The following is a 21833-nucleotide window of genomic DNA, read 5'->3' on the forward strand; positions in this document are numbered from 1 at the left end:
GCGTTTGCTGGTGCTGGGGTTAGAATGATACCCATTTACTTTTTTGCAAGTCGAGTCGTCTCTTTTTTACGATGTGTGGTTCGACCATACTTCTGTGCTGTGATGATTGATCTTCCAGTTCTCGAAAGAGGGCATTGGCGTGAACTTGCATTGCTACCGAATTAACATCGGATGGATCCAATTGCGAATTTTTGCTCGAAAATGGTGTATAGTCAACACCAGGAGACGCTTCCGGGTGATGCCAAAAGGTCGGTCTCCTATCAGGAGGTTAACAAATTAGACATTGCTTTTGGAGATTCGCTGCTCCTGTCATTAATCAAACAATAAGTGACAGTATCACCGACAGGTTGATGTGCAGTCACAGCGGCAAGTCTCAGTGCTGACAGTCGCACATGTAACCTTTCTCGCCGCATGTCAAAGTCAGCATGAAGCTTTTCGTCCTTTTCATGTCGTTGTGTGTCGTGGTTTCAGGCCGGAGAAATTGTTTCGCAGTAGCTTTTCGGTTGCGGAACCGATAGACACATGACGCTAACCTTTGATTCTTCCGGGAGTCGGATCACTTGATACCTGTAACGTCTCCAACTTCGAGATTGCAAGCAGCTATGGCCTAGGCGTGTAGGCTTTGATCGTGGAAAGTAGCACAGTCTTCTGAAGATTTTGGAATAGCACCGCTTTGTAGAGATCTTAAAGGGTGTGGGATGACGAGTTCTGTAATCTTCTTTACATTGTCTGTGCTGATATATTCGTCATTCATGGTAATCACGAATGGGATTCCCAGCTACGGAATATCATTGACACGCGTTGTACGCAATCTCCCGTAGCAGGGAACCTGAGCGAGATCCCGATAACCTGGCTCTGTAGATGCTTTTCAACCAAGATCGAAGCGCGCAGCCCAGGATAGCATGTTGAGTCTTAGGCATGAATAAGTACGGACCGTGTTTTGAAGCTTTTTCGAAGAAGGACGCGCAAGATATGCGTTGGCTAGATATTTTCTTCGGTCGACAGAGAACAGACAGTTGTATTTCATGCACTTGTAGAGGGCTGGTAGGGCATGGAGTTTTCAGGGTCTGGCGAGGGAACGGCACAAACTCGCCCCTAATCGACGTCAGTTGCAAAGTCCGAGCGCCACCTGAACAGTTCGTCAAGCCACACAGAATTTCACCCCACTCGCATCATCCATTCCAAACACCTCCTGCATCCCCAGGTTGCGATTGGCGTTCTCACCATCTCGGACAAAAAGCATACGATGATTCGCCTTCTTCGTGATGGCAGATCCAGACCATCTACTAGCACTCTTCCGAGGTTCGGCTCGCGCTAATCACGCTAACCCCCTCGCCAACACCGTTGATCGAGCTCAAAATAAACAAATTAGAGACAGTAGCGAATAGTTAGTTGGGACGAAGGATGCTTTTGCGCACGCCGGGCAGTACCCTGTGGACGCTAAGATCGGGGGATGAGCCGAGACTCTGGTCTTTCAGGGAATCACGATACATACGGCACGTGTTGTGGTGTGGAGGGCTGCCGCAAGTGCTCGCAGCAACTACTGTGACGACTGGGCGAGCGTGACATGGCTGGCCGCCGCTGACTCATGGATGCCGATAGCGTTGAGGTTCTGGATATCCCTAGGTAAGTTCGAGACAGACCCCTGCGAAGCTTGAGATGTTGACATCGAAACCCTGAGTCTTGATTGAAATAAGGACTGCAATGTTCTGAGACAGCGACAACACCCGTTCTCTATACAATGGACTGCAGATCTGTATATTAGGTTGCCAGTGCCGTTTCTTGCTGGTTGGATAGGAATCGACTTCCCTTCTTTTATGAGTCGACCCATCTCACGCAATTGTTAATTGCAGTCACGCCCACTACCTGTCTTTACCATTACCCAGCCTCTCGAACATGAAAATGTTCACATACAAAGCCTGGGGCATACCAAACACTGGATTCGATCCATCCTACTCATTCGTTCGCTCGCACTTTGTATCGCCAGTCGTACTCGCCTGCATTCGCGCCCTGCTAAGCATATACTGTTTCGCAACCATCATCATATCTTACAGCTGGCTGGCGCACAAGACGGCTGTCTTCAAACTCAAAGACGTCAACATCGGCTCGTACAGCGTCCAACACAGCAATGCGGCAATTGGACAGTCTTTCAGCTTCTTCACGTACCTCACCTTCTGGTCACTGGGCTTCTATTTTATGATATCGAGCGTACACACCTTCATGTATGCGTTTCGGAAAAGGACGTGGCTGTACAACTGGCCCAAGGCATTACAGTTACTGCACAGCATGTACTACTCCACTATGACGTCACTGCCTTTTCTGGTAACCATCGTTTTTTGGGGTACGATGAACTCTGGATGGCCGCCTGGACGCTTCGAACAATGGCACAATCTTTCCGTTCATGCCCTCAACAGCGTCTTCGCTGCTGCGGAAATCACCCTTTCCGCTACTGAGCCTCTGCCATGGAACCACCTTTCCATCGTACTCGGGATTCTATCAATGTACCTCGGACTTGCGTACCTTACTCAGTATGCGCAGGGATTTTATGTTTATGAATGGATGAACCCAGCGCATGGAAATGTGTCTATCATCCTTCATGTGCTTGGATATGCGGGTGGCATGATTGTTTTGTTTGCGATAGCCAGGTACGCTATAGTACTGAGGAACATGCTGGCGGGGAGGATACAGGAGAGCAAGGATGAAATACTCAGCGAGAAGCTGTATCAGGTTAGTGCAGGGTCGGAAAACTCCTGGACGACAAAGATTGGGGTCGTAAAGCCAACGCCCATGCGGGTGCGGAAGAAGGCAGATTTTGACGAGTATCAAGTCTGATAAAATGCATAAATTAAGAAAAGATTTTCAATTTCGCTCTCTGAGTCTAGAGTAATGCGCTTACAGATCAAATGATGGGCCGTATGCGATGTGGGAGAAGCGTGAAAAATGAGTGCAGATCACGCTACGTTTCATAATACTAGGCCCAGACACCAGCCTTCTACACCTATGTCAGCTTTCGCAACCGTCGTTAGATCATGTGCGCAATTCCCCTGCTAGCCTGGTTCCCTAGACCCCGTCGTTAAATGTATAGTCTTTGTCCCAACGCTTCGCCGGTTAGCTTGGTATGTCCAGAAAGTTAACCTACTTACTGTATCCCAGGGCTTGCTTCCATCGACGAACCTCAGATCAGTTCCCACGCGAATCACGTTATTATGGTCATAGTTCAAAGTTGAGGCATGGATCTACATGTCATGAGCACCATTCGGCAAACGCGATAACCGGGGCGAGCTCACCGCATACGGGTTGTGCAGAACCACGTCACCTGCCTCATACCTGGTTACTAACCACCGTCGATTGAAATTATCGGCATATTCTCGAGGGCCGTCGGCAAGTAGCCCAGTCGACAGCATGTTTTGGTTGAAGGCGTTCTTTGCTTCTTCCTCGCTCAACCCGCTTTCTGCGGCTTTTCGGTTGAAGTCGAGTTCAACTTGACGTCCAAGAGTGTGACCTGAAAATATCATTAAGCTGATCGTAGCTCATTTTTTGGACGTAAGGGACTCACCATTCTCTAGATAGATCACACCTCCTCCGGTCAAACATATGTCGCCCATCGGCACCCAGGCGGTGACACTGGTAGGCTCGCCATGTCGGAGAAAGATCTGATCATAGTGTACTCCGATAGCCTTATTGCCTGGTGTGTTATTACGCAGTAGGCTTCTACGGACACCAAGGGTATTATCACCCCAGCCTGTCATTCTCGCAATGAAGTCTTTCAGCACTGGATGTTTGCAGAACGTCTCTTTGTACCAGTGTGCGTAGTGCGCTTCTAATGCGAGTTCCACGAATTTCTCGGCAGTAGCATCTCCAGGTTTGCCGTTTCCTGGCGAGGCTCCAGAACCTATTCCAGGAAAGTCGTTCGCGTTCTTAGCATCATCGAAGATGCCTTCTACCGGCTGTGTGCCAGGCTTCAAGACTCCGCTCGGGGCAAGCATCTTGAAGTACTCTTCTCGGGCCGATAGAACGTCTGGCCTGGGGAGAAGACCCTTGAGGAATAGATAGCCATCCTCGTTGTACCGACGATATAGCTCTTCCATTGGCAGATCGAGACTTGACTGTCGCAATTGGCCCACTTGATTTGGCCGAAGCAGACCATCGTTCACGTAGAGCTTTTCTCCTTCAAAGCTTGGCACATCTTCGGGTGACAATGCGTAAGGCATACTTAGGTATTTAGTAGGCTTGAAAGAAGCAGTACCAAAGATGTACTTTACGAAATGGGATGCGATTATAATAGCCAGTTGCTTGAAAGAGCGGCGATGGATTGCCCATGTTTACCCAGGTAGGAGAGCACGGACGGACTTGCCCCGCCTCCCGGTCTTTCGGTGTCGCGGGGTAATGATGATAAGTGGGCCTCGACTGTCGGCTTTCTTCCGTCCAAGCGCAGACGAGAGTGTCATTACTAAGACAACCAGGACAGCTAGGCTCCACTCATCTCGGCGATTCTTTCTCATCTCGAGCCTGCAGTGGAATATCGTCGCGCGTCTTTATCTAGATAACATTCCGCGTAATTCAGCCCGCATAACGACACCACGATCCCGCTATCGCATACCCAAATCGAGTACCGATGCCATGGTACGAAACTTTACACTGCATTAGTACGAGGTGAACAGAGCTTGACCATTTTAGCAATCGATGTCGCACGCGTCATTATCGATGTAAGCTGCCACGGTATATGACTGGTGAACCCGGGCATTAACAGCCTTGTGATAGGTGATGGCAAGCAGCCTATATGTGGGAGATGCGAAACTTCAAGGAAAGAGTGTATTTATGAGAACGGTAGACGCTTCCGGCGTTCATCGATTTCAGAGGCTTTTAGCGATACTCAGCCTTGGGTTTCGTTCCCTCCTCGCAGTAATTCGCCCTTGGCTCCTGCTACCGCCCCCACTGACGCTATCTGGTAGTACAATTCTTAGACGAGTCGAGCGAGATACGCTCTCAGTATGTCAGTGACGGCATCGTCACATCTACTAGTCCCTCTGTAAATGTTTCTTCACCTCGAGGTACCCCTGGAAGCAACCATAGCGAAAGGATAACGCCAGAAACGCCCAAATCTGCTGTATTCATTCCCACGGAAGGACTCACGGTGTTGTCGCTACTAAACGCAGAGTCTCCCATCCAAAGTCAACCAAAAGCTCTGCCCCTGGCACTCGACCAAAGAGCGGGTTCCACCACGTACCAGCATCACGAGGATGCAGGGGTTAGTACATTCGTTTATCAACAACCTCCTGGCGAGCCTGTATTATGGCCATTAGAGCATGAGCAAGAAGCTACGCTATTGCAGCACTACATCGAAAACGTTGCATTGTTTGTAAGTTGATTGAGTCAAGGAAATGCACTTCTCTGACCATCGCTAGTTTGACATGGTAGATACCAGAGACCACTTTGGTGTACATATCGTTCAGATGGCCAAGAAAAACAGTACTCTCATGTACGTAGCATCGGGGTCTGATCTTTATAGCGCGTCCTGCTGAACATGAATAACACAGGAACGCAATTCTTGCTCTATCTGCCCGACAACTTAGTCGAACCACGGACTTTGACCCTTATATCGCAGATGCCTATTACCAACGGTGTTTTGACACGTTGATTCCCGCATTAAACGATAACGTCACCATCAAGGAAGAGCCACTACTAGCCGCGACCATCATCCTTCGACTTCTAGAGGAAATGAACATATCCATTATCGGTTCCGATCCACAAGGTCATTTGTTCGGTACTCAAGCAATCATTCGTGCTGCGGAACAATCTTACGCCGCCACATCAGGACCAGACTGGCGACAGGCCATCTATTGGGCAGCTTTTCGACAAGAATTGTGGATCTCACTGATGACACAACGACCATTCAAACTGCATATATTTCCCGCCGATCGCTCACTCGAACCAGCCACCGATTCAATATGGGCAACAAGAACGATTGCCCACCTTGGTGATGTCAGCAACTTTGTCTTTGGAGAGGGCAGAAATTCAGTTGCTCGCTACAATCAGCTGATGGATGAGAACAAATCGTGGATACATTGCAGACCCGACAGTTTCGATCCATATTTTTTCCGCCATGATCGAGATGGGAGTGGAAGAAATTTTCCGGACATCCGTTTCCATCAAAAGACGCATGTCATGGGTACGCAGTACAACCTACTAGCGCACACCCTCCTGATCGTTCACGACCCAACAATACCCCAGCTTGGGCCCGGACATAGGGCTTCACGTGCCATTGTCGACAAAACGGTACAAGATAATGTGCGCACCCTTTGTGGCGTGGCTCAGTCCAACTACAAGATCTTTCCTTGCAAGTTTGTCGCATGTTTTGCTATCGCTCTCGGTAAGTCCTCCTTATGATAAACACAGCCATTTGCTGATACGTGATGTAATATTTACAGTGGGTGACCGTTTCACTGTACGAGAGGATCAAGAGCGCTTGCGCGATTTGTGGTACGCATGCGAGAGAGCCCACGGATTTCCTCCGACTTCAACTATCACTCAGCTTGAAGAGTCGTGGGGTTGGTATAATCGCCCTGATCATTGAACTGCACATACTCGGGAATGTATCCCCGCTGTGCAGTTGTTATCAACTTACCTCTGGGAGGTTCGAATGTTTGTAGGACTGCTTCTTGTAACTTCCTGCATGGCGACGAGGAGCGGTAGTTGCCCGGGCTTTTGGACACGCTGCAGCTGTCCTAACAAGGCATCAAGCTGTGATTTATACACACTGGAACCAATAATCCACCTAAAGCGCGGGCTTTCCAACGCGAACGTGCCAGTCTTTCTACTTGTGCTGGAGAACATATCACGGTCATCATCATCGTTCTTAACGACGTGGTCGTTCAAGACGAAGATGTCACTCGCAGGATAGAAGGATTAGTTCCTCACTGCTCTCTTGTGCCGGCATTGGATATTAGTGCGGAAAAGGATAGGCATATAGGAGATCACGTTCACTTCAACGAGTAGGGATATCACTTGTATTCAGGATGTTTACTACCTGTAAGTCCTTTATTAAATTGAATCAATCTCTACGGTCTTGTGTTGCCCTTCTTCAAGCATTCCGATGGCCTCTCCATCCATCAGGCCAATGAAATAGGCTTCTCCCATAACCTGAAAACAGTCCCAACATTTTCGAAGCAATATAGGCGTCGTACATCCCAAAATGACTGCCACAACATCTCCTTTCTTCACTTGAACTTGGCACTTGCCACCAAGAAACTCAGGCACCCATCCAAGGTAACCCTTTGACGTGGTCGCAAACCTCCTCCAGGATGTCATCCTCTCGAATTCTCCCTTCACTACCCAGCAGTTCTGCTCACTCATGCCGCGGGGAAGGGTGGATTCGAAATAGTCGTCCAATTTTTGGCCACCAACATACAAGTGGCGATTAGTGTGCCGCCAATTTTCCCATCAGTAGTAGTATCCCCGGTTCCTCATAGCGTTTTGCCATCCAGATTCCTGAAACTGAGGTAGGCCCTTTTCGAAGGTTGATGGCAGGCATAGGATGCTCATACGAGCTTCAGTGTCGTCGCGTGCAGCCCATGAACTATCCCCTGCCAGTGCATGCACCAGCGCTTTTTTAGTGGCCTCTATATCTCCGTAGATAGAGGAAGAGCTATCAGCCTGGATGAACGAGTGTGGAATATACTCGAATCGCGTCTTCCTTCTCCCACCAATTTCATCCAGGGTGTCCACCACGATCGCCTGACATCTGAGCCGTAGATTATCTCGGTCTATTCTGGCGTTACTTGATTTGAGTCTGCTGGCCTGGTATGCACCCTCGCGAAATCTTCCGTCTCGATTCCTTAAAGGCCAAGTCCAATCAGGTGCCCATGTGGGCCTTCCCTCTGTACCCCAAATGTTGCATTCGCGAAGTAATTCCAGGTTTCCATAAGTTTCGAATACTGCAATTGCAACATTTGTGAAAACTTTCTTCGGTTGGATAAAGTAATCCGGGTTGATACGCTCTGTAATGGCCGGATCCATCATGGCCAGCACTCCGTACACTTTGTCACTGGGATCAATTGATTCACACGATGCGGAAATATCGATGAGGCGACTCAAGCTCGTCCAGCTTCTAGAGTCACTGGTCTGGCTATCGCTTAATGGCTTTATGTCCCTGTTGTCGCCAATCGTGATTTATGCGCTGATCCTTGACAATCCAGAATTGTTGGTGAAGCGCCTCAATGCCTTGGAGAAATAGGAGCCAACTAATCGTCTCGTTGCCGCACCGAATAGTCACCGCAACGCAGCCCATCACAACTTCCTGGATAATCCAAAGACGAGTCCAGTACGGCCGATCTACTAGGTTCTGCAACCCAGGCCAGCAACCAGCGCCTAGCCGTTCAGGATCTCTTTCCAACTATTCGATTAATGTTGCTGCCCTTGTATGGTCCCTATGTTCTGATAACACCTTGAGCAATTGGAAAGCCTTTGCACTCTCGTCTGTTTCATCTCCTATCCAAGATATGACATCCCAGGCCATGTTGTAGATGTCTTTCATTTTTGCTACTTGATGACCGCGTTCAGCCTTGTCTTCCTGATTGATGTAGAGGGCATCGACCCACAGTCGAAATTTACCCTCAAAACGGCGATCCTTGGCAATAGACTTCAACGCGGTCGCTAGGTTCTGTCTCACTTCAATCGGAGTGTTGTTAACAATAACAGTTTCAGTTGGGGCCTCCGGACCCCAAACATACGACAGTGTCGCGTAGTGTGGTAGAGGGATAGTCTCAATAGTCAGAAGAGAGGCTGCCGACCCGCAATCGGTAGAGAGTAGAGATCAAGAAGCTATCCGAGTAACAATCGGTAGTATTAAGAATGGTCTCCAAAAAAGTGATGATAAGATGATCCCCTGATGTCGAGCTCCTCTACGCGGAGTCGTCCTAAAATACTCAACCCTAACGCCGAACACGTGACAAGCTACTACAGCACAGTAGTCACCCCACGTGAAACGATAATGGGATGGCTGTGGATTCGTACAACTGGCGTGATATGTCCCCGAGGAATATATAACATCAGAATGCTCTTTCCAGACACTGAGTCGTTGACGATTGCTCTTATGTCGCATATGGGAAACGGAACAGAATTTACTGTATGACGCGCTTTGGGCCATCCAGGAAATTGTCTCCAAGTGCAAGCGCACCACTTCGTCGTCACCATCATTTGCTACAAAGGTGAGCATCCGAAACTCGCCTGCCGCGGGATCTAGGGATGCATAGCATCGTGTATCCGATTCAATGGTTCAACGATTGCGGGGAATCAAGTGCGGGGAATCAAGTGCGGGTATGCAGACTGAAAACTTGATCACTAAAATCTGGAGAATCTAGTGGTTTAGTTTATGAAGTTCGCATTGACCGCTCGATAGACTTACTCGCTGCTGCCGTTCGAGGATGGAGATAGAGTGGCGCTGCCGAAGAATCGATACCTAGCAGGATGGACTGTGCGCGCTTATTGTCGGCTTGAGGTAGTAAGGAACTCTCTCTATCGGATGAAAAGATACATATATCAAGGAGCCCAAACTGTTTAATCGACGAGGACAGTCAAGCTGAGGAGCTTAGTGAGCGAGGACTAGAGACTAAATACATTTCCCCTTGCTAGCTACGTTACACCGTGCCACCGCATGATCGTATGATCGTCGGATCACTTAAATTGTTCGGTCGCTACCACTCTCGTTTGGCACGTGGCCTGATGGGAAGGACCTTTACATTACCCCTTGTGTGGCATCGATGTGGAGGACCCTCAAACCGCTATGGCCCTACGATTTTAATGATGACATGCTATTAATGAAGAAAATGTACGAAAATAACTTGTGTATCCTAATTCCTGTAGTAACGTATTACACTACAGAGTTGCGCACCCCACCGAGCTGCGTACTTATGCCAAGACCACACCTTATTCTACCTTTCATCCAATGACTTAACAACCTACCTAGGTAGAGAGGCTGCGAAGAGCCGTACCGGCGCTGCAGCAGAGCGATGATGGAGACGGCACTAACCAACCAAAACCAAGTAAATCTATGGTGATCGCCGCCGCCATCAATCACATCGTCATCGTACACTCGCTGCCAAAGCCCTTTCCAGGTAGTCAACAGGAGGAATGCCCTTCTATCGGGCGTAGCTTTGCTGCTGTTGCTCAGTGCTTCTGCCATCGGATCGACTGTCGCAGGTACGGCATCGATCAGGAAGAACAACACGTTTCCAATCAACGTCGTTTGTGCTGCCCTCATTCTTGCCGGAACCGCAGCCTTGTCTACACTTGAAAACAGTGTGGCTCCACAAGCTCGAGCCTATGCGCTACAGATATTTGTCGGCTTGGGCTTCGGGTTGATAGTCAGCAATTCGACTTTACTGGCTGCGCATGAAGCTGACCCTCGCAATAGAACAGTCGGGCAAAGCATCATGGCTCAAGTACTTATGCTAGGGGGCTGTATCGGGATTGCCGCATCAACAGCTATCTTGGGTATCAAACAGCATCGGCAGCTTCTCGATCCGATGATTTTTGATGGCGCGCAATTGGAGTCACTGACTCAGTCTATGCGAATGTTTTCCCCCGAGAAGATTTTGGCTACTCGTCATGCATGCACAAATGTATTTAACGAGACTCTTGTTCCTTGCTCTATCGTTAGTAGTGTAGCCCTCCTGGCAACTTTCGCAGCGTGGCGAAAGCATCCCACTACTTTGAGGACTACAGTGCGGCTTTGAGTAAGGTGGTGGGTGTTCTATACGCTAATGCGCACGATTGTAGGAGCTCGCCCAGATGAAGGAAATAGGAGAATGTGAGTTTGGAGAAGCTTTCGAGAAGGATGCGAAAGTGCAGAAATTCACGATTGTGTAACCCTTCAGCGACTGCTGCAGCACTACCATAAAATGGATAACAGTATGTGTATATTGCAATCTACATCAATCGCAGCGATTTGTGCGTCACGAAGGGAATGACTGAGACACCGAACCAAGAAGGACGCACCCAATCATCCCGCACTCACATCCTTCCATCTAGGGCTCCACATCCATCATAGGAACCTGATCCTCATCCTTCGGCTTTGGCAACTTCTCCATCTTCCTTGGTGGCCCCTGATGCTGCGGAGGCTGCGGTGTAGGCTGCGGCATACCCTGCACCACAGGCTGCAATTCCGGCGGCGTAGGCACGAGTCCGTTGTCGAAAATCTCATTCGCGATCTCAATACCCAGGGGTACACCACCAATGGGGTATTTACCCTCAAATCCCTCCCTTGTACTCTTCGTCCTATAACGAATATCCTCAACATTCTTGAACAGAGAAGCGCCCTTGTCGTCTACAGCGTAGACATCCTTCTTCGTCGTGGGAACCAAGATGTCCTTGGCGGCCGCAGCGTCGAAGCGCCAGTGCACACCTAGGAAGATGCGTGAGACGGCGTTTTCGAACATCATCTCCCAGCACGAAGAGAAGTGGCGGGGGAGACGGGTACGCACGGTACCGGGTTGGTCGGTAATGTCGCGTTTGGGGTCGTGGGGTTGGCGGAGATCTCTGCTTATTCCATTCAGTTCCTCAGAGACAAATTCGACGGCGATGTTGTCTGGCTCGTCGTCTGCCCAGGAACCAAGTCCAGGACGCCCGTTGTAGTACTTGCGTACCATCTGGAAGGCTGCACCACCGAACGTGGCGTGACCAGAGGGGTAGGCGGGGAAGGGCGGCTTGAAGGGAAGTGAATCTGAGTTTGTAGCTGGAGCCCCGAGCGTAAGCCAGAATGGGTCGCCACGGTCTACAAGTTTAGGGTCACGAAGACTATCGGCGCGGACACCGGAAAGCGGGCGCCAGAACTCAAACTGCCACTTTTCCTTCCAGGAGAAGATGCCTGCATCAGCCATAGCCACGTTCACCAGAGCGAGGAGACGAGCAAAGTCGGCGTTGTTGATCTCGCTTTCGGCCAGGTTATCTTCTTGCTTGTACGCCACTGCGATTTTGCGTATGATCTGGTTGTATAGTCGCGGTGGTGTACCGATCAACTTTGCGCCATCGTAAGCCCAGAACATGCCTTGGACTGTCTGGTGGGGAGTGCGCTTGGTAGTGTTGAGACTGGCTGCTCCACCCATGGCGTAAACTTCACGGATAGCGTCGTCATATTCGGTGACCTCACCAGCGCCGGAACGAATGCCTGGTGGATCGGCAATAATGTGATCAGTCTGTGTCGCAAAGCGCTTGGCTCTCGTACCATAGAAGGGGGCATGATACTGGCGTCTAGGAACTATGTTACCACCGGGCTCGTTGGCGTCCTCGGGGACAAGGTCAACAGGATGAGTGGGTTCATCGTTGAACTTGAAAGGAGCGAATGTGGGGGTGTAGCCACGTTGATTGGCACCTTCCTCGTGGAAAAGCAGGTCGAAGAATTTAGTGGCTACTGCCTTGCCGAAGTTGAAACTGTAGGATACCGTATTGCAGCCGCCGGGTGCGTTGGTCATCGAGGATTCTATAATATACTCGAGCTGGGTATAGGTGTCATTGGATATGGGGGAGGGTCTGGGCATTTCCGCAGGCCTCATGTAAAGCATCGACAGCATCGTGACTGCTGCTCCCGCTACCGCCTGGCGGGCATCGTCCGAATGAGTCGGATCGGGCAGACGGTATGCGTCGATTTCGGCGTTGGGTGTCAAGAAGGTTGTGAAGTCGGCAGAGGGCTTGATAGTAAAGTAGGCATCGTGGATAGCCAATTGAAGCATGCCTAGAGCTCTGGCGGAGATGGGTGGACCGGTCTGAGGGCCTCCCAAGGTGTGTGTAACACGGTTGAGGTCTAAGCCGACATTATTCCAGTAGAGGATGTAGTTCTTATTGTACACCTCATCTTCCTCGACCTTAGGAAGCCGAACAGGAGTGAAATTTGCCATGATAAATATGTTGATGTGCAGATATGCGGAGATTAGTGCGATGTAGTTGTGAACATGTAGCAAGAGCCCTGGTGCTTTATACGCAACGATCTGGAGTTCTTTCTGCGCCCTCAACATCTGACCACACCTGCATGGTTTGTTGTTTTCCCAGAATAACCCAGCTGACCATCAGGCAAACATCCTCCACGATATGAGCTTGGTCAGATCGAGTCAGACGAGAAGGCAGAATATAAGCCAAACCATTCCAAAGCGATGTGGAGGACCATTGTCGTGGAGCGGAAATACCGCCAAGGTTCGATAAAGCGCTCTTGCATGGCTTCAGTCGCGAGAAGGATTACACTTGGCGCAAACTACATGTGACGAGTGAGATTGCTGACCGACGCGTTGCTGGAAGGCTGAAGTCGACTGCTGTGCACAATTGGTGTTCAGGTCTGACGTACATTTCAGCTGACAAGGGAGGTCCGTTCCAGCCTCACAGCCTCACAGCCTCACAGCCAATACATGCATCTAGACGTGTTGCTCAGCGGTAGAAGCTCCAGGGCAAATACTGTGGTCTTGGATCATGTTGAAGTACCATTGGGCTCCGAGCACAGCCGGTGGTGGCAGTGTTTCGGACCCGCTGGTTTAAAATGGATACGAACGCCTTCTGATTGCAACACCAAGTCGCACCAAGGTTTCTGGCTGCCGAAAGAGCACATAGCGGAAACGAGAACTGACTGATAGAATTCAGGTCGTGTTGGCTGTAGAATGTAGTTGGAATGTTCGGCGGTAGGGTTGAGAGAAGCTTGCTTGGCACCCCCACATGTCTTCGGAAAGACATATTAACGTGATTACTCCACCGGAGAAAAAGAGTGATAGATGCCAAGTACGGCGGAAGCGTAACGTATCAGGTGATAATACCGCGATGCGCCTGACCATATCTAGGGTTTATGTAGCGAATCCATGGGCGGTGTATCTGACCTCTGAGCGCACAAACCTGGCCTAATTTCAAAGCTTACGTACCGGTAGCCGAAAATCAAAACGCCCAAGAATATAGCTAGAGTATCCACCATTGAGAGGTGTGCAGGAACTGTAACGTGCACGGATCTAAGTCTCGAAATCATTCAACTGGAGAACATGTCCTCAAAAGTCCTTCTCTATGTAAACAATAATTATGGTATCCATAGGGCTGTGGGAAGCCATACAGAAGGAGAGCATCGCATGGAGATGTCGCATTGTATTGAGATGACACTACAGGCCAAACTACGAGGAAACAGGCGAAGCAACTTAGCAAGACTTGACAGCTAAGGCTTACAACAAGCTGAATATAATGATGGCTGACAGTGTCGGTGAAGAAGGCGCAGTAGTATGTCGAAATACTACAGCGATACGTACTCGAACTATATCGCAGAGTATAAGAAGGTTGCATCTGTTCGAATTTGTTAACATTATCAGCACTCCAATCGAACTCTCTTCTATCCATCCAGACATCTACTTGTTCGTGTATTCATCTATCTACAAAACCTCATCAACCTATCTTCATTACCAAAAGCCACCATGCAACTCACCATCGCTCTGTGCGCCACCATCCTCGCCTCTGCCATCAAAGCAGCACCCTCTCTTCTACCTCGCGAGACATTCCCCCTAGTTACTGTTTCGATAACAGACGACCTCACGGGCGCCAACGCTGCTGTTACCGTTCTCAGCGACGGCCTCGCACGCAACCTCACCACTTTCTTCCAAGGCACCGCTATCGACCAGCAAGGCGCTATCTTCGGTACTTCGGCCCAGCTCATCAATTTTACTCCAAAGACGCACTGCTTTTTCCAGAATTACAACCATATCATCCAATTTAATGGCAAGGATAAGACGTTTGTTGACTTGGATAGGAATGCAGATCAGGCTATTCCAATCCAATTGAATGGGTTCAACTTGCAGTGTTCTGAGCGTTAGATAGGATTGTGCTGACGAACTCAAATTGGAACGAGTGCGTGTGTTGTGTTGGTTGTGTAGCATTTGTTTTAGAGCGTAGATATGACCACGGCTCTGTTGAGAATTTGATTTCTTTTGGTTTTATTTGCTCTGCTGAGTGTAGCTGCTGAGTTAGGGGAGAAGAGGCGAGGGCAAGTTAATTTGTACAGTCCTTTCAAGCGAAAGAACACGCATTCAGCGTAATAAGACTATCAGCCTCACAAGATGTGCGTAGCTAACCTTGTCTGGCCGATGAATCTAACAAAAGAAATTCGTTCCTCTAGACAAAACATAAAACATGGCCATAGTTTGTAGTGAATGCTGTTTTTCCTTCCGAGAACTTCATACCCTTGTAATCAGCATTCGGGCGCATCAGGCGCCTGGACCAGAGAAAATCATATAGTGAGATCCCGTGTTCTATCCTCAGAGAATATTAGCGATCTAGCATGCCATCGCGGCTTACCCGAAGAAGAAAAGGAAGCATGTAACATCGTTGTTAGTGTGCAACGACTAATCGCTTCGAGTACGTCAAAAATAGTGTAAGGGGCTATGCCTAAGTACCACAAGAGGCTATGCCAAAGAACTTCCTATTTGTCTATCGTTGTAATAGCGTATGTACAGCGCGTCCAGTGGGTAGGACTACGGTCCGTACTCTTGGCAGTATACGGCTTATATAAGCAGTCCGTAGCTAGTAGTTGATGAGGCCGTATCGGAAATGTAAATTGAGTGTTTAGCAGCCGTACTACGGTTGGGTACGGCCCGGAGTTATTAGAGATAGCGCGTAAGGCTAAAAAAAGGCTATATAGGTCGTTTTTTAGTGTTGTAGCTGCGCCTAAGTCTAAAAAAGCAAAAAAAATAATTTGCGGCGGGTCATCGAATTCTAACGTTACTAAAGACCAAAGTTGCAACTAATAGTAAGATGTACTCTAACAGCAAAGTTAAAATAAAGATTAAACTCTACTACGCTATGTTCTAGTGTCCTAATTAGTGATAATAGAAAGTAGAGTTATAAAGTATATAATCTTAGGAATAATAGTAAGTGTTGAGAATATCTTGGTTCAGTCCAGGGTAGAAGGTGCTTGAGAGTCACACGATATGCTGGTGTGGCAGGCACTGCCCAGTGGGCAATAGCACCCACCACAACAGCCTCAGTCTGTGACATAGGACAACACGATAGTCAATACAATACGTTGCAGCTACCCCGCCTTGTCCCTCATCCTACTTAGTTATCTATAGTAGTTATATGTTACGGATCCATAGACTCGCTCGGCCCATGGCCCCCATATCGATGAGATCCTTATCTTATCGGACTAGCGCCTTGGCGCCCACAGCATAAGTTCGGGCTCACAACGTAGATAGCTCGATAGCTTGTATCTTATCAAATCCAATCTTTCTTGATCGATCCCTCACATTATACTACTAGAGGGACCTTGTTCCAATAGTAAGATTATAAGAAGGCAACAATAAGATTAACTAGCTTAAAACACTAGGTTTTGCGGCGTAAGGGCGACGTTGTAGTGTTAAGATAGCCTATGTCAGATTTTTATGGATGGGATCAAGTGTCTTGTCTGTCTCTGTCTACGGCTCTGTCTGTGGGAGGTGGCCTCGCCTCGGGCTTGGCAGTGCTAAGTCCCGGCGCTAGCCCTGGTTTGGGGGTCTCATGTCCTTCCCCAACCACCATCGGCTCGATCATGGAGCAAAACCTCGCCTCAATCTGACAGCCTATCTCATTAGTCACCAGTATTGGAACTCCTCGCGAGCATCTAGCAACCTATAGGACTCTAGGCAATAAGTAAAACACGGTCGGCGGATTAAGCGTATAGATAGCTTATAAGAGATAGCTATTTTATACTTACAAGAGATAGGTGTTTTAGAGTTATAGAACCTAGCGATCGACGCGTAGATAACTAGAAATTAGGTACTGTAGCTAGGAGAAGGCTAGGGATAAAGTTTTCTATTAGCAGCTTACGTACTATTGTAGATAAAACACCAGCATTACAACTGTTAATAATAGATTACTTTCTATCCTAATATACTCTATTATCATCTTTATCTTACGCTGTACACTATGCCGCTGCTGCGTAGAGTAGCTAGCTATCTTTCTTAGATGTAAGGGGCGAGAGTCTATAAGACTAGCGGCACGACTACATGCACCACGCCTGCGCAAAAGGCATGCACAAGTTGAATCAACGCGATTCAGCTTGCGTAGTCGATATTTATGTAGGAGGCATGACTGCGCTGCTCTCTTAGCCTACAAGTAGGCCTACATGGGTCTAGCCCATCACAATACCCCCCTTCTCTCCGCGAGTGCTCCGAGGTGGCCCCGCGGCGGCCCCGAGTACCCCTGCGGCAGGCTTACTTGCGTAAGCGAGGATAAGTGAAAATACTGCGTGCCTCCACAGCGTGTCGCCATGTAAGCCAAAATTCGTCCCAAGGGGAATCGAACCTTAGACCTTAGGGTGTTGATTTAAAATGTAAGGGGCGAGAGTCTATAAGACTAGCGGCATTGAAAGGGGCCGGCCCTGAGGGCAATTGCTAGAAAGAATTAGATGAATTCGTTAACCTAAGATCTATAGAGGGCTATCCGGCTATATAGTTTCTTCGGATAGATATCCGGCTTCTGGATATCTTTACCGGTAACCGATTTGTCGGGCGGGTCCTTCGTCTGGTATCGGTAGGTTCTAATGTTCTAGTCTCTGAGGCTTCTAGCTAAGTCTTATCTAACTAGGCCTAGCCTATTATATTACCCCCCCGCTGCTCCTCCATGTTTTGTTTGAGCTCTCGGCCCTCTATCCCCGCCATAACACGCGATCCTATACCTTACCGCAATTGTTGTTTCCGTCGCGCAACTTTACTATAGCTAGCCCTCCAAACTCTGTCAAGAAGCGCAAGAACGCTTACGTTGTTAACGATGACAACAATTTTAACTTCGCGTTTCCGCCGTTCTCTAAGCGACAGCAGCGCGCGTCTATAGCGCCGCTTTTGCCTACTCTTGTTGTAAGTGTAGCTTTACTTATCTTATTTTAGTATCCTTATTAACTGCTAAAAAAGCCCGCTTTTAAGCCGTCGTCGTCGAAGTCGGACGTGTCTGCCGCTGAAGCTATCCTCTCAAGTAATAAGTATAGCGTTGCTGCCGCTAAGGAGTATATAGATCCCCTGTTATATGCCTATTACTATCTTAATAGGGTTAATTGCGCAGGCTTAAGCCTAGAGGACAGGACTTACTATTCCTATAAGGCGAATAAGGTTGCTTATATTACAGTAAGTTCTATAATCTCTACTTCTGTCAGATATAATGAGATATTGCACAAAAGTGATGGATGTTGATGATTGTCTGTATTGTGTTCTGTCTATCGTGTGTCCGTGCTTGTGGCCCTCTTGAGGGGCGCACTGACCCTCTCTACGCTGATTGGTTGCTGCCAACGTCGAGTAACCCTGCTATCTAACACACCCCCTCAGCTTAGAAGCCCTAATTGCAAGCTGCATAAACTAGTTAATCAATCCTACATATAGAGGCCTTCTAGATGCTCCTACAACTTCTTAAGCTTAGCTTCTTTTAACAGGGATTCTTTGCGTTTAACAAGTCCTAACTAATTAAGGAAACTGGCCTATTTATTAGCTGGCAGTGACTTGGTGAATCCGTCTGCGATCATGTTATTAGACGGAACATACTCTACCTTGATCGTCTTTCGGGTAACTTCTTGTCGTAGCTAATAATTGTGTATGTTAACGTGCCAAAGCTTTGTTTGCAATTTAGCAACGTCTTTATTTACTAGACGGATTGTCTAGGTATTGTCGCACTTAATTGTGATAATTAGATTGCTTAGGTTTACCTAAAGCTCCTTCAACAACCGCGACGTAAAGATTGCCTCCTTAGCAACTTGTAATAGGGCAAGCAGCTCTGCTTCTATTGTTAATATTGTTATAGTATCTTGCTTACTTACTCTCTAAGTAATAAGTCCTCTAAACAGCTTAATTACGTATCCTTACAAGCTTTTCCTGTCTAGTGTGTTGTCTGCAAATAATGCGTCACTTACTACCTTAAGGCCATCGCCTCTACTAAGTTCGAGGGCTAGGGATTCTGTTTTCTTAAGGTACAGGAGCACACGGTCTGCAGCGTCCTAGTGTTCTATACTTAGATTAACTAAGAAGCGAGTAAGTTGTGATGTTGCAAAGGCTATGTTAGGTCTTGTTGTAACTGCAGCGAATAGAAGCGAGCTAATCTTACGCTAGTAGCGGTTAATCTTAGACGGCTCTGCTAGGTCACTCTTAGGTCTAAGTTCTATGCCTAACATTAGCGTGTTATATCTAATGTCTTGTCGGCTTGCTAGTTAGCTGATTTTATCTACGTATGCAGCTTAAGATAGCTATATAGTCTTCTGCTTGCGATCACGAATAACCTCTACGCCAAGAAACTACTATAAGTTGTCTCCTCCCGTATAAGCGTATTTTTCTTAGATCTAGTTGATGGCCTTTATTGCCTCTAATTCTTGCTTTAAATAGTACGCAACGATAATGTCGTCTATATAGAAGAAGATAATAACTCTGTCTTTAATTATACAGCATAGCTCCTGTGGTGTTTGTTAAAACCCTATTAAAGCAAGAGTTGCAGTGAATTCTTTCTGCTATAGTAATGGTGAGATCTAGAGCCTATATAGTGCCTTTTGCACTTTAAGTAGAGTGCTAGGCTTCTAATATCCTTTTAGTATCCTTATATATATTTCTCTGTCGATTGTAGTACGCACAAAAGCATTAGTAACGTTGTATCACTTTAGCTTAAGATCGTATTTGGCGGCGATTGCTATAAGCATTCTAAATAAGCGTCCTGCTAATATTGCTACGTATGTGTCTTAGGAGGTGATGTTGCGTTGTTAGTCTCCCCTTACCACCAATCTTGCCTTGCATTTGATAAGGCGGTAATGCTTGTCGAGTTTGTAGGTGTATACCCACATACGCTGGTAAATGGGTCGGGGTTGGGTTGGGGTTGGGCTACCTTAATGGGTAATGACTAGTTCCAAGTTAGCCTAGTCATTACCTATTAAGGTAACCCAACCCCAACCCAACCCCGACCCATCTACCAGCGTATACCCACATATAGTCTAGGATCTAGTGCCTTGCTCGTTTAACTAGTAATGCTTAGACCTTAGTCTATAACTTTATTTGTTGGTGACTCTAAAGGTGTGTCTTTTCTGCTTCCTTAAACATATTATATAGTAGATAGTCTTTTAGCTTTAAGTATGCTGTTAGGAGTAGCGGTAGCTATTTATAATAGGGCTTAATTCCCTTAGATAGCAGTCTTTTTACCTAAGCCTTATTAATTAGCTTTCCTTCGTGTTAACTAATGTGTCCTAATTCGGTGCTGCCTATAAATGCGGCTGCCTATAGACTAGTTATTAATGTTAATTAGTTAGACATGTTCGTTATATCCTCGTTGTTTACCTCTCCTTAAACTAGTAAGGCTACAAGTAGAGGAGTTAGTAGCGAGGTTAGATATGCCTCTACTACCTTCCTTCCTTAGTAGTATCTAGTTTTCTAAGTGCGCGAGCTCTCTTCCTGCGTTGTATCGTCCTCGTAGAACGTCTCGGTTTCTAGTTGTTAGCTCTAAGTACCTAGGAGTTCGACTATTCTTACCTAAGTTGCGATTTCCTCTAGGGTGTTGTGTATAAGATTATCTATTAGGTCCTTAGTCTTGCTATTAAAGATTGTTTCTTCGTTAAACACTACGTCGCGAGTGCTAATTACCTTTATTATAGATAGGATCTAGATGCGGTACATGTTTGTTGACTAATATTCTACAAGATACCTAATCTAGGCTTTTAGGTCTAGCCGTTGCAGCCTTAACTTTCCTTAGTAGGTATTATCTGTTATTATAAAGGCTTTGCACCTATATACTCTTAGATAAGCTTAGTTTAGTCTTTAGGGTCTAGTAACTATGCTATTTATAGCAGCTGCGCGCGTAAAGAATATTTTGTAAGGCGATTTCTACTTATTTAGATAATTTGGCGTTTAATTGTATAGGTATACTACCGCTCTAGTTATCTCTAGCCAGAGTTCCTATAGAAGATTCGCATCTAGTCGAATTGCGCGTGCCTTTTCTTTTATCACACCCCTTAAGCGTTCAGCTCCTCCGTTCTGCGCTTATGTGTCTAGAGCGGAAGGCTCGAGTCTAATTAATAGGGACGTGCACTATTTCTCAACTTCTTGCTTAACTGTGACGATCTCGTTATCTGTTTTAATAACCTTAACCGTAATGTTGAACTATTTCTTTATAAATTAAATAAAGAGGGCTAATAGGCGAGTAATAGAGCGTGCTAGCCTATTATCTTTAAAGTAGAAATCCTAAACGTATTAGGAGTTTCGGCAAGTTATTAGCATCTAACTCTTTTCCTTAGTAAAGCTGTCCGCCTCGTACTTATAGAAGTTAATTGCAATTCTTTCTCTAGGACCTTTGTTATTTAGTCTTAGCGCTCTTCTTATTTAGCGCTTCGACTTCAATCTGCCGCAGGCGTCACATTATACTATAGTGATTCCTTTAATCCTCACCCCCTTAGATTGCTGTATAAGGTGTTTAATAGCGGATAGCCTTAGATGTCTTAGTCGTTTATGCTATAGCATAGCTGTCGCCCTTTGTGGTGATCGCTTAGTTCGATTTATACGCACATAGAAAGCTAAGTCGAATAGAGTAGTGTCTTCGATAATCTATTGCCTATAGCGTTCTAATAGGATAGTAATAATTATTCTATCCTATCGTCGCAGGCTTGTTAGATCTTCCTAATCGTCTTACTATATTCCTTATTGTTAGAGTAGCCTAAATAATACTAGGCTGCAGAGGAAGTCTAGACACTACGCAACGTTAACTAGGTGTAGGGTTTGTTTATCCTAAGATCCCTCTGTTGTTAATGTGACAGCTCTATATTCTCGTATCTAGACTTTAGAACTGCCGGCCTAGATGTAGTCCCCTAGCGTCGACGGGCGTACGTCTTTAATTCTTAA

The 21833-nt window shown here is 47.1% G+C and overlaps 6 protein-coding genes across 6 annotated transcripts; 3 read left to right on the top strand and 3 right to left on the bottom strand.

Moving 5' to 3' along the window:
• Positions 1-1902: 1902 nt before the first annotated feature.
• PtrM4_098120 (Far-17a-AIG1 domain containing protein) lies at positions 1903-2832 on the top strand (the record flags this gene model as incomplete). Its single annotated transcript, XM_001933819.1, has 1 exon — positions 1903-2832. One exon carries the CDS (start codon positions 1903-1905, stop codon positions 2830-2832), a length of 930 nt encoding a protein of 309 aa, XP_001933854.1.
• A 160-nt stretch (positions 2833-2992) lies between these two features.
• Positions 2993-4211, bottom strand: PtrM4_098130 (uncharacterized protein; the record flags this gene model as incomplete). Its single annotated transcript, XM_066107252.1, has 4 exons — positions 2993-2998; positions 3144-3236; positions 3288-3502; positions 3557-4211. 4 exons carry the CDS (start codon positions 4209-4211, stop codon positions 2993-2995), a joined length of 969 nt encoding a protein of 322 aa, XP_065962920.1.
• A 1200-nt stretch (positions 4212-5411) lies between these two features.
• On the top strand, positions 5412-6574 carry PtrM4_098140 (uncharacterized protein; the record flags this gene model as incomplete). Its single annotated transcript, XM_001933817.2, has 3 exons — positions 5412-5479; positions 5538-6370; positions 6429-6574. The coding sequence occupies 3 exons, from the start codon at positions 5412-5414 to the stop codon at positions 6572-6574; spliced, it is 1047 nt and encodes a 348-aa protein (XP_001933852.2).
• Positions 6575-7440: 866 nt separating this feature from the next.
• Positions 7441-8019, bottom strand: PtrM4_098150 (uncharacterized protein; the record flags this gene model as incomplete). Its single annotated transcript, XM_001933816.2, has 1 exon — positions 7441-8019. One exon carries the CDS (start codon positions 8017-8019, stop codon positions 7441-7443), a length of 579 nt encoding a protein of 192 aa, XP_001933851.2.
• A 3005-nt stretch (positions 8020-11024) lies between these two features.
• On the bottom strand, positions 11025-12890 carry PtrM4_098160 (PAP2 domain containing protein; the record flags this gene model as incomplete). The annotated part of the gene is made up of 1 exon (XM_001933815.2): positions 11025-12890. The coding sequence occupies one exon, from the start codon at positions 12888-12890 to the stop codon at positions 11025-11027; it is 1866 nt and encodes a 621-aa protein (XP_001933850.2).
• A 1536-nt stretch (positions 12891-14426) lies between these two features.
• Positions 14427-14822, top strand: PtrM4_098170 (uncharacterized protein; the record flags this gene model as incomplete). The annotated part of the gene is made up of 1 exon (XM_001933814.2): positions 14427-14822. The coding sequence occupies one exon, from the start codon at positions 14427-14429 to the stop codon at positions 14820-14822; it is 396 nt and encodes a 131-aa protein (XP_001933849.1).
• Positions 14823-21833: the final 7011 nt, after the last annotated feature.

The sequence above is a fragment of the Pyrenophora tritici-repentis genome, chromosome 4 (genome assembly GCF_003171515.1).
Source record: "Pyrenophora tritici-repentis strain M4 chromosome 4, whole genome shotgun sequence".
Lineage (NCBI taxonomy): Eukaryota > Fungi > Ascomycota > Dothideomycetes > Pleosporales > Pleosporaceae > Pyrenophora > Pyrenophora tritici-repentis.